The 12,500-nt window shown below is 38.6% G+C and overlaps 1 protein-coding gene across 2 annotated transcripts in view; it reads left to right on the top strand.

Annotated features, from left to right (window-relative positions):
• LOC128687386 (adenylate kinase isoenzyme 5) overlaps window positions 1-12,500 on the top strand; it is an 88,048-nt gene that overhangs the window by 63,984 nt on the left and 11,564 nt on the right. For both annotated transcript variants that reach the window (XM_070092681.1, XM_053774844.2), the window contains exon 4: window positions 3,703-3,845. In XM_070092681.1, coding sequence (XP_069948782.1) covers window positions 3,703-3,845 — 143 coding nt within the window. The remainder of the gene's footprint in view (window positions 1-3,702; window positions 3,846-12,500) is intronic.

Below are 12,500 nucleotides of genomic sequence, written 5' to 3'. Positions count from 1 at the left end.
GTTAGGTGGCATTCCCGTAGTATACCTTGGAATGCCGCTGGACTTTGATACGAGCTAAGTCAGGATGACAGTTTTTAGACAAAAAATTCAATACAGCAAAATAAATCCCAGTGGTGTAAGGATCAGTCCATATAATTATTTAATCGCTAGGATCAAAGGCTTACAATTAAAAAAGCCCGGGGAGCAAGAGACTCAAACCAGCCTCCAGTATGGACCTATCAGTAAGTAGGTGCCTGGATGTTAGTTGACTGTTTGGGGTCGTATCTTAGGATTCTGCGTCCTACTGATACACACTTCGTCGTATACACATTGAAAGATGCACACGACTGGGAATTACTAAGTATTTTCCTCCCCAGTTTTATTTGCGTGTTATAAATTGAGAATACACCTTCGGATCAATCGTGGAACTACTCTCCCTACCCCCTTCCTCAGATCAAACCTGATTGCCTCCCATTCCCCAAGTGTCGTGTGATCCCTTACGAGTTTGGGGTTTCCAAACGGCTATAATAAATCGGATTGACCTTATAAAAATCTGAGCGTTTGTTTGCCTGGGCAAAAGGAAGATTCCTTCTCTTATAGGACCATGTAGCACTCTAGTCACCTACCCTGGAACACGTCCTTTGTGATCGAATACAGAGCAGACATAGCTAGCTCTTGTTCTCACTGTGTTTGCCATATTGAATAGGGTACCAGCCCACTGCGGGAGTTGCCACTAATGCTAATATCATATAAATGGGAGACCATCCCATTGCGGGTATTTCACCTCTGTTACTGTTGTATAGGGTAACACAGCGGCACATTGTGAGTGTTCCCACTATGTAGCAATGAACAAGAGTAGGGTAGCAGCACACTACGGATGTTCCCACTAAGTAACAATCAGCAAGAGTAGGATAGCAAAACTCACCATCGTCTCTGATCCACTGGAAGAACACACAAGAGCAGCTGTAGTAATACAAAGCTTAAAGGAGGCGCCACATTCATGAATCCACTGTAGGACTTCCCAGAGAAGAGGAGTCGATTAGGGGGATTGTGGTCATCTGTCAAATTGTAGGTTGGGAAATGTTGCAAAGTCAATTTGAGACCCTAGTCCACTAGATAACAATTATCACTGTATTATCCCCACAGCCAAGCCACAGACGAAACTCGTCACTAAAAGAGAAAAGCGTTTTCCTTTCCGCAAGGTGACGAAGGAGACTACTGAGGCAGTGGTTGTGAAAGGTAGTTCTAGAGGTGGTTTTAGGAACGTAGTTCACTTGCTCATTCTCCCGGTTTTGTCACCAGCCTGATCTAACTAGCCTTCAGGTTATCTACGGTGATGGGTCCTGGCCACAGGGAAGGGATCTGATCATTCTGAGGCTTTGGTCACTTAAGTATACCACCCAGATGACCTGATCCTCCCACATCATCAAACTGATGACCTGGCCAAACTAGTGACCCAGCCCATGCTGATGATCCAAACAGATTGGTAATCTGAGCAAATAGGAGGCCTGGCTTGACTGGAGACCTGACCGGTTTAATAACCTGATCCAACTGGTGACCCCCAGCCAGAATGGTAACTTAAATTGGTCTACCAGGCTGATGATCGAGTACCAATGGTGACCTAGTCAAGCTGGCAGTCTGGCCAGCCTGTTGACCTGGCCCGTTTGGTTATGGGGATCAGTTTGCGACCAGGCCGAGTTGATGCTCCAATTTGGTTAGTGAGATCAGGCTGATGACGAAACTCAGATGCACTTGCAGCATCCAGTACTTGTGGTGCTGGTAACAGCATCCAGCACTTGTGACGCTGGTAGCAGCATCCAGCACTTGTGACGCTGGTAACAGCATCCAGCACTTGTGACGCTGGTAACAGCATCCAGCACTTGTGACGCTGGTAACAGCATCCAGCACTTGTGACGCTGACAGCTGTCCCACGCTGTGTTACCGAGATCATAATCTACGGTGATCCACAAGTGTGAAATTATCTTATTTTCTTAACAAGAGGAAGCCAGATATTTTGCTCAACAATAATCTTTTTCATTATTTACCAAATTTTGAAGGGAATTTATTCTCATGCGACATTATTAAATTTGCTAATTTCAAATAAATTGCCATCACAGCAGGTTGGACAAAGACTGTACCTATCCAAATCAAATTATCAATGTTTAGTTTGTGGGTAGATGCAGTTTTAAGGTACCGGTGTATTCACCTCCCTATGTTTTGAGGGGAAAACAGGTGTAAACACAGGGGATGGAAACGGTGTCAGCGCAGATGTTCCCACATCACTACTGCATGACTGCACCTATCGTTGATTACTCCTCACACTGGTGATGATGATGATGATGATGATGATGATAATGATGATGATGCCCCCTACCCATGACAATACTCAGAGAACATTCATTTGAGTTTTCAGTGTGATTATCGGACACGGCAATGTCAATATGCAATTTTTGGGTTAATATTAGATACAAGGAATACAAATCATTAACTTGTATAATAAATGTTCTTTACAGCTATAACGAATCTTTCCAGAGGTTGAGCAAATATTTAGCTTCTTCTTTATTTATTGGGCAGTAAAGAGTGTAATTTTTTCTTTATCTGGCACTAACACTGATGTACTGATGTCAGTGATGTAGTAGCATTACGTGAATCAGTTCTGGTTTACCGTCACATAGTGAAGTCTGGAATTAAATGGATGGCTTTTTAACCTCTTATTATACAACTTTTTATTGATTATATATACATTGTAATCCTTAATAAACATTATGAATTTACATGATAACCTGCTTTTATTACGTCGCATACTATCATCCACATTTTTTTTTCCTCCACAACCAACTCCATTTTGGATTGACTATATTTGAGCTGCCTGTGAATATTTTGATTTTTTTTTCCATATTTTTAACTATCACTAGTTATAGGCCTAGGCAGCATTAGTTTAAGAACACAAGGAAGGCAACACAGTTTGTAAGCAACGACCTCTGTGCAAAATCTTGACCACCTATCCGCCACAACATGCACATGTGTGTGTTTTTATTTATAATTTTGTATGCATGGAGTTAAGCAAGTCTTCTTCTATAACGAAGACTTTGTTTAGTAGATATAAACACGTAAAAGTTTTACTATTTTTAGTTTCGCTTATTAATTTTCAGATTTTCAAAATTCTTGTTTGTATGAGGCAGATACATTTTGATCAGCTGGTAATTAACCTGAGCTGAGATAAATCTAAGATCCGACTTATTGTCTTAAAGATGAGCTTTACTCTTCTTTTTTTTTTCACCTAATATTGAACACACTAGGATGGATGAAGGTCTTAGTGCTAATAAATTCTCTCTCTCTCTCTCTCTCTCTCTCTCTCTCTCTCTCTCTCTCTCTCTCTCTCTCTCTCTCTCTCTCTGATTTTTTCTCATAAAGTTGGATAAATCGTGCTCAAATTCATAATGAATACTCAAAAGCACATTATTTATCAGTGATGCAGTTAAATAAAAAAATAATTACTGACGTTTCTCAGATAAATAAAGAAACATGAGTGAGTAGTTTGTAACAGGTGTTTGAAGTGCGATATGTTGTCAGGTATCGATAGTGACAGGTGTCCATCATTTAGTACCACGTTTACGTGTTACGTTATCGCCCCCCCCCTTCCCCATCCGGGTGCAGCTGGTCTAACATCACTACCATCCGGCTGTGCCTTCAAGACGTCCGTACTAATTCATCTCTTGGCAGATCTGGGATCTCCTCGTTCCATCTCTGCCACCATCGCCTTGGCTCTCCTGGCCCGGGAGATGCATATTACACCTCGCTGCAAAGGCTACCTAGTTTCTGGTTACCCTCGGCATATGGATGACGTCCATCACTACAACGAGAAGGTGAGGTGATGTTATCAGCTGTGTAGCCCTTACTTAGTGTTATGCTTGAGTTGTTCCTTATTTAATGTGTTAAGATGGTATCCATGCTCCCGTTGGCTCCTTCAGGCTGTGATTTGATATGTTATTGTGTTTAGTAGGAGTAAATGTGAAGCGACTTCCTTTTGGTTTTCACGTTGTTGTTTCACGGGCTGTACATGGGTGGCCTGTATGATTATTTACAAGTATTTTTAGTGACGGCTCACCGCCACCCGTCTTTCCCCACTGCCACCCGCCATCGCCTGCCACCTTGCCCTCATGCCACCTGCCAATCACCACTGCTCCATCACCCAGCCTCGCCATCACCCAGGGTGACAGGCTGGCAACGCATTGCTGGGTGGCGAGTGGCACTAGGACCGGATGGAAGCGGGCGGCGAACGGTAGGTGGCGGCGAGAGGAGAAGCATGGCGCCAGGTGAAGAGAGAGCGGGAGAAGGCAGTCATACAGACCAAAAAGTCTACGGAGGATGTAAACCAAAACTGAGCCGCTCTGTTCACTTCCCTCTACCGTAGTTAACTTTTTTCTAACAGTCAGACAGGTCAACTGTATCTGACGCAGTATCATCTACAACTTCCAATACCTCTAGCATTATGCTTTCAATTATACTGACGTGAAGTTTACCTTAAAAAGATAAAGTCCGGCAGCAAAAAAAAAATAGTTATCCTGACATGTAGAGTACATTTAATGTAATAAGCAGATTTCACTACATCTGCGTGTTGTACGAAAATAGAAATCTCAGCACTACATGACACATAAACAAGAAAATAGACGTTAATTGGGTTGCTATGAGCAGTCCAAGAGGGATTCGGGTGAATCTTCTGATATCTTAGATATGATACTCCTTTTAACCTCATTCTTGATAACATTTTCTCAAAGATTTTTGGGCTAAGGACCACTAAAAAATATAGGAAAATATATATATATATATATATATATATATATATATATATATATATATATATATATATATATATATATATATATATATATATATATATATATATATTAAATTTATTACGAATTTTTTTTTGTATAAGTTAAAGTGATAATTAATGTACTGGGAGATGTTTATTAATTTCCATAATTAATTATAAGGGTGGTGAACTGCAAGTAATGGTGACTATGTAGTGGTTTTGATAATTAGAGGCGAGGGTGTGTTCAAAGAGTTTGGTGGGAGATGATGTGAGCACAATGAGTGTAGTGTAAGTAAGGTGGATAACCAGGGAGAGTGTATTGAGGTGTGGGCCGGGTGTGGTAACCATATGTCTCACATCCCATCAGCTTGGCAGACCCACTGGGGCCATCTTGCTGGAGTGGGACCGCGGCACTCTCATCAGGAATATAGAGGTACTTCCTCCCTCACTCGTTCTGCTGCTGCTGATGCTACTCCTCCTTTTCCTCCTCCTCTTTCTCTTTTTCCTCCTCCTCCTTCTCCTCTACCTCCTCCTCCTCTTCTTCCTTCTCCTCTTGCCTGGTCTTTGCACCTATTCTATATTTCCACATTCGTCACCTGACATGCAAAATGTACCCAGACATACACCGATCACTTGCAACTAAGGCAGACCCTTAACTTCTATAAAAGCAGCACAGTTCTTGAGAAAAATAAATCCCACGCTAATCTAGTGATCGGTCAACGTGTGGGTACACTCCTCAAGTTGGTTGAAAGGTCTTTGACTTCCCTTTCCTCTTTGAATCACCCAGCATTGGCTAGGACAAACTGGGCATTAATCTGCTTTATATTATACTTCGTCATCTGGTGCCCACAGCACCCAGTGAGACACACAGAGAAGCAGCCTTTGTTTGTACTGGTGATGGCGCGGCCGCAGCTTCTTCATAGCCTTAGTGGAGAAGAGACACACATTGCTGAATACGTTTTTACTGGGAAGACTTCTCCCACTCTGTGTAGAAGTCTATCTAGTAATGACGTGATAAACCTCTACGCAGAATTTCCACTTTTTTGTCCCGGAAAAAGCTTGTCCTGCAACGTGTGTTCATTCACTATTGTCGGCAATACGGCATTTGGATCTATCACAGCCATCATCAGTGTGCATGAGGATGCCAGCTTGACGTATACAAATTGGTAGACTAGGTCTACTTTCCTAGTTGTGCAGCTTTTCTGGTGTTCTCCTAGGTTGGAGATGGCAAATAACAGGGAAGAGGACCATTTTGCGGTAAAGCTAAATAAAGTTTGAGCTAGTGACTGAACCCATCTGCATGTTTTTACCTTCACCTTGGATGATTTTGCATAGCCTTACCAGAATATTATTAGGAAATGATAGAAAGTGATACTTTAGTATTTTCTTTACACAAATTTCCTGTTTTATAAAATATTTTACCTAAAGCTTTTTCTAAGGTAGCAACGTAACTAAATCCATCATCTTTTTGACAGGTGGCAATGTGACATCACTCTGTCACAATATAGGTTGCTACCTCCTTTAGACATTTACTCTGCCTAAGAGGTCTCAGATGGAGAACAAATTATTCAGTTTTAATTCATCTGAATACTCTTCAAAATGCTTGTGTCTTCAGGGTTTCGACTGATCTTATATTTCGCCTCAATTCATTTGGTTAACAAATAACAAAAGTACGAAAGCTTTGGCCATCTCTAAAGATTACGTCCTTATGGTGAACGTTGGAACTAATGGGGAGCAATAATGAACTACAGTGAGCCTATATATGGACGGTTAGCTGAGGTTCCGTGTGAAGCAGTTCCCATGTGGGAAAAGCTGTAATGAACATGTGTAAGAAACTTCAGATCTGCTTGAAAATAAAATCATATCTTGGTCAAAAATATCATGATTTTGGAGACGAAACCTCCACGTAAACTGCACAAATCGTGAAAAAGAAAACTCCAGATCTGCTGAAAGTGTCCAGAAAATATGAATGCATATTAAGAGATTTTTGTACATAATGGTTGACATTTTTTTTTTAAATTTGCAGGGCCACTCAGTGATTTTATGTATAATCATGGTGTGCAAATTTTGTTGCACTTTTACATAGCCTGGCCGTTGCATAAGTACTGTGACAGAATAATTGGCTTTGAGGTTGGGTTGACCAGATATATTTGGGTACTAGGAGAACTTGCCTGACATCGATCAGCAGGCTTCTGTGCCGCTATTTTTTTCGTGTACCTTAAGTCCTCAAATGTGATTGGTGCGTCTTCCTTTTCCTCTTGTGGGATTGTAGCTTCATAGGCTACAATGTTTACATTAATTTGAGAAGAACATTGTGATTTATCAGACACTTGCCCCAATTATCCAGAAAATAAACAAAACACAAAAATTTATGATCGAGAGTACAAAAAGCTTCGGTGCAATTATACCAGGATTCACATTCCACTAATTGTTATTTTCCCTAAAGAATCCCACTACTTGACCAGTTTTGTGGTTGAAAGCTTGAAATTATCGAAATTTTATTTAACTACTGAGCACCCATTGTTAGGCTCATGTGGAATATTCTTTGAAATCCACGACTAAAGTATTTATCAGTCCCTCTGGATATTGCTGCACTCTTTTTTGCTTCTTTTCCACTTTCTTGTTTGGAAAAGTATAATTATGGCGTGGGGCCATCCAGTTTAGATTACTGGACTATGTCTTTATATATTCTATATCTTTGGTACAGAAGGCCTACTGTTCAAAGCTCATCTATCTTGCCTTGTGTCGAACTCTATATTTCTATCCTCCTCTTTAATTCTGTTTACAAAAACCACAAGTATGGAGAATAAGCCTTTATTTAGACAATGCTTTGCTCTAAACAGATTTTTACTTAGAGTGAAACGTTGTGCAAGTAAAGTCGTGTCCTTCAGACCTCTTGGTCTGTGGACAAAAGTCACATGTTATTGCATTAAATGACAAATGCAAGTTTTATTATTAGTGTAAACAAATGACTATGAGCCAACAAATGGTAACAAAAGGAGACTTTTAGCTCCCCTCTAAAGACTTTTATTAATATGACGGTTTACCCACTGGTGCTGTTCTAAACTATGAATCCCTTCACTTACGTTTTCTCGGAATATAATAGGAAAAAGAGAGGGGAAGGGGTATGAACGCAGTTTTACCCACTAAAAAAATATAAAATGCCCGTATGACCAATAACAAAATAGGTATTTAAAAAACAAGGCTCCAATTAATAAATTACAAAACTAATTACAGTCCTTGTAAAAGCTGGTAATTTCTTCACATAATTATAAAACTTCAATTAGTAAATATATATATATAAATTGACAGGGCTGTTATATATTCGGAAAAAATATGCTAAACCCGCATGGGTCGTACAGACAGGGCTACTTGTAAACCTGAAGCAATAAATACACAAGGGACAAATTCATGTAACATATATTGTGTGTTTCAGTCTTGTGTTGTAGAAATGGAAGAGAAAATTGAAAAGATTAGCTAAAAAGTACAGAAATTAATGAAAATATAAATTAATAATTGCTTAGGTCATTATTTATTGTCATTATTATTAATTATTATTATTGTTATTATTATTATTATTAGTAGTAGTAGTAGTAGATGTAGCAGCAGTTGTATTATTATTATTATTATTATTATTATTATTATTATTATTATTATTATTATTATTATTATTATTATTATATTTTACGAAAAGTAAATTTCGTATGGAACGTACTCCATACACTCGAAAAAAAAAGGTCAGAATATAAAACAAGGGCTTTCAGGTACTGCTCCAGCGGCGGAACTGCCGAACATAAATAAATGAAAAAAAAAATCACATTGCTTGCATGTGTGGTTGTGTTTAGTGACTTGGGTAGTGTGACTGGAATGTTGATTAGTGGTTACAGAGGTGACAACATTATCTCAAATGGGTGAAACGTCGTATTAATAAAAAGAATCCATGATGATCTTGTTTTTTATCATTTATTATGGATATTCCAAAATATAATCCTTAAATAAATTGCATTACGTGCTCATGTCAAATACAGTATAGTTGAAGTTATATATTAAGCACTTTTAAAATTTTATTATTGCACTAATGGATCACAGTAAATAAAGGCTTTTAAAGCGTCTCCTGACGAAAACGTTCTACTTAATGCTAAAAATAATTTGTGTTGCATTTGATACCATTATTTCCAGCACCTAATTGTGTTTTTTTTACTGACAATTATATTCATTATTTTTCCCGTGAGAAGTTGAGAATGAGAGAATATTGTTTGAGTCACAGCTCCCGTCTGAGAAGCGCAAGTCGCAGGGTAAGTGGTAGTATCCTAGTGTATCATTGTATATATATGTATATTTCTGTATATATTTGTATATTCTTGTATATAATTGTGTATGGAGTACTGGAACCGAACCGGTGACCTAGCAATTGCAAGTCCACCTCCTTACGCAATCTGTCACTTGCACTGTATGATGAGATTATCGTTTCATTTTCGTATATCTTGTACAATAAGTATCTTGTGATGGCCCATCCTCGTGTGAACCAACTCAAATGTGTCTTACAAACCTCCTCGATTTTTACCTGTGTTTCCAGTGTGAGTTCCTCTTTCTGACGTGTGATCCTTGTCCAAGGTTCTGTGACTGTAATGTGCGCTTCTGTTAGCATCCCAGATCTCTGGAGGGCAGTACTGTTGTTGCCCTAACACGTGAATCTCCATCTTTCTCTCTACCTCTTTTTTTCAGCCGTGTACCTGGAAGCTCCCTACAGGTGTGTCTTTATCTCCCGTGTACCTGGTAGCTCCCTCCAGGTGTGTCCTAATCCTACTGTACCTGGTAGCTCCCTCCAGGTGTGTCTTAATCCTAGTGTACTTGGTAGCTCCCTCCAGGTGTGTTTTAATCCTACTGTACCTGGTAGCTCCCTCCAGGTGTGTCTTAATCCTAGTGTACCTGGTAGCCCTTTGGACCATCTACCAATGTGTCATTCCCTTTTGTGTCTTATGTTTTAATCTTTGTATATACCGGACAGTACTGGGCTCACTTTACCTTCTATCGTTTAGGGTTAAACATGGATGCATACATACATACCTGGCTGTTCCATCAGTGTATTCTAGTTAGTTATCTGTATACGTATCTAAAATACGTTATAACTAATATCCAATCACTAGCCACCTCTCTAATCGTTGGTTACCACTCCAATCACAACCCACCAACCCAATCCCTGAGCACAAACCACTCATTCCTTGAGTGTATTTTTTTTTATTGATATATGTAGTTAAACAAAAAAGTTGTAGCACCTGAAATCCCATTGTTTATTGATTTTTGACTAATTTTTTCCTATTGTATGGAGTTTGTCCGTGCGAATTCAACTTTTCTGTATATATAATAATAATAATAATAATAATAATAATAATAATAATAATAATATTATTATTATTATTATTATTATTATTATTATTATTATTATTATTATTATTATCAAAATAATAATATGGAGCAGAACGTGAACAAATATTTCTTAATATTTTATCATTAATCTCTGCACTTTATTGCCAGTCTTTTCAGTTCTTTCTTCCACTGCTATAACAGTAGACTGAAGCACGCAGTACTCTATATATTACATGAATTAATCCCATGTTATTGACTATTTTACCTTTATGGGTAACCCTGTTTGTAAGACCCATGCGGGTTTAGCGTAGTTTTTTGTTAGTAACACATATAGAATCCCTGTCAGTTTATATAAATATTTACTAACTGAAATTTTATAATTCTATGAAGAAATTAACTTTTACAATTAATGCAATTTATTTTTTTTTATCTGTTAATTGGAGCATTGTTCATATTCTTTTTTTTTTTTTCAAAATACTTATTTTGTTGTTGGTTATTATTGCATCTTATTTTTCTCTCAGTCGGTTGCTACTTGTTTCGCTCCCGTTTTTATGTTTTGTTTGCAGGAACCAGTGTGACGGTTTGCAGGAACCAGTGTGACGGTTTGCAGGAACCAGTGTGACGGTACCAAACCCGCCAACAGCACAATATCCTTATTGGCCTTAACGTTAATTTTTATTCGCGATTTCCACCGTCATTCTCTGGAACTTCTTTTGCAAACTTACGAATATTATTTTCTTTCCCTTTAATCAGTTTCCTTTCTTTTTTAGATTAGGTTACATAACCCTTTGAAAACGTATATTCAATCGCATATAAACAATTAAAAAAAAACCTTTCGCGACTACCTAAAGGCAGCCACAGTGACTTTTCTATGTGGTGGTCACTTTTTTAATATCGTGGAAAACCTACATACTCTCATACCTGGAGTATACCTGGAGGGTGTTCCAGGGGTCAGTGCCCCCGCGGCCCAGTCCTTGACCATGATGTGATATTTAAATTTTCATTGGGTGAGCTAATAACCCAACGGCAGACTTCAGCTTCATGGAAAGGTGGGTCATCCCCCCCTCCTCAGCCTAAATTTTTCCAATAAGTACTGTCCCTTCCACCTCTAGGAAGCAGTGAACATTACAGGGAGTCGCCTTGGGCTCCAGAGTGCTGTGACACCTGTGTGTGCTTCTGTTAGGATTGGTCATGCTCTGCTGGTTACTGATCACCTGAAACGGCTCCACTTTCCAAGCCTGTGATAATGTCTTAACATAACGCCTCTAACCAGGAGATACTTGAGAACGTCGCCAGGGGCAGTGTAGAGCTTTCCCATTAAAGCTCACCGTACATTAGGCTTCATTGGGACGCAATTCAACTGTTAGTTCAAATCATTCTTGAATTCGTGAATCTGTACACTAAAAACTTTATACTGGCAGACATTCGAGGTTTGTATTGTACTGGAGAATTACATTTAAAATTCAAGTGTGTGCAAGTTAATTAATTTTGTACAGACTTTTTCTAAAGATGTAGATCTGGGTGCAATATTGTACAATAGTTTTTTTTTTCCTTTTCCATTGCATTTTGAATATATTTAAAAAATGATTATTGTACTTTACTGCCAGCTGCCTTTTCAAAAACTACAAGTAGCCCTTCAGTATGAAGAGGTTGGGGACTCCTGCTTCAGAATGCATTCACAATTACTGTACTATTTTATTTAGTTAATCCTTAACATCATATACAACCATCCATACAAATTTCTTGGTTATAAGTATTAGTGCAACACCTATTTTATAAGTCGTTAACATTAATTAATTTATCAGACTTGTATATAGCATTACATGAAGACCCACTAGTAACTGGGGTCACATACGTGACAGATATTTTACATTGCACAGAAATTTACAAAGACTAAAAACAAAATTGCTGACAGAAGACTAGGTTCACCTGAAGCTTCGCTCTCTCCTCCCAAGGGAAATAGTTAACAATGGTAATATTTTTTATACAAATTAGGTAAATTCAGCTCTTTTTTTATATATTACGCGAATATTCCCGAGGTTAGGTTGCTTCACTAGTTTTGGCGCAAAATTACAAACTACCAAATTAATTTTTTTAGCTAACTGCGCCAAAAGTTAAGAACGAAACAATTCAAAGGAGTAACTGAGCCTCAAACCCGTCATCTAGATGCCCTAAGATTTACCAGTCAGCGGTGGTTTGAATCACCGGGTTGATAACCTTAATAGCTCTATAGTGCAAGTTTTCGTTACCTGTTTTTCTCTGCAGGGGAGACGAATTTTCAGGTGATTAGAAGAATGACCATTGCAGGAAATAGGAAAGCTTAACCAAGAGCCAACCA

This window comes from Cherax quadricarinatus, chromosome 40 (assembly GCF_038502225.1).
Source record: "Cherax quadricarinatus isolate ZL_2023a chromosome 40, ASM3850222v1, whole genome shotgun sequence".
Taxonomy (NCBI): Eukaryota; Metazoa; Arthropoda; class Malacostraca; order Decapoda; family Parastacidae; genus Cherax; species Cherax quadricarinatus.
Note: the sequence above shows the minus strand (reverse complement) of the source record. Positions and strands in the feature narration are given on the sequence as shown.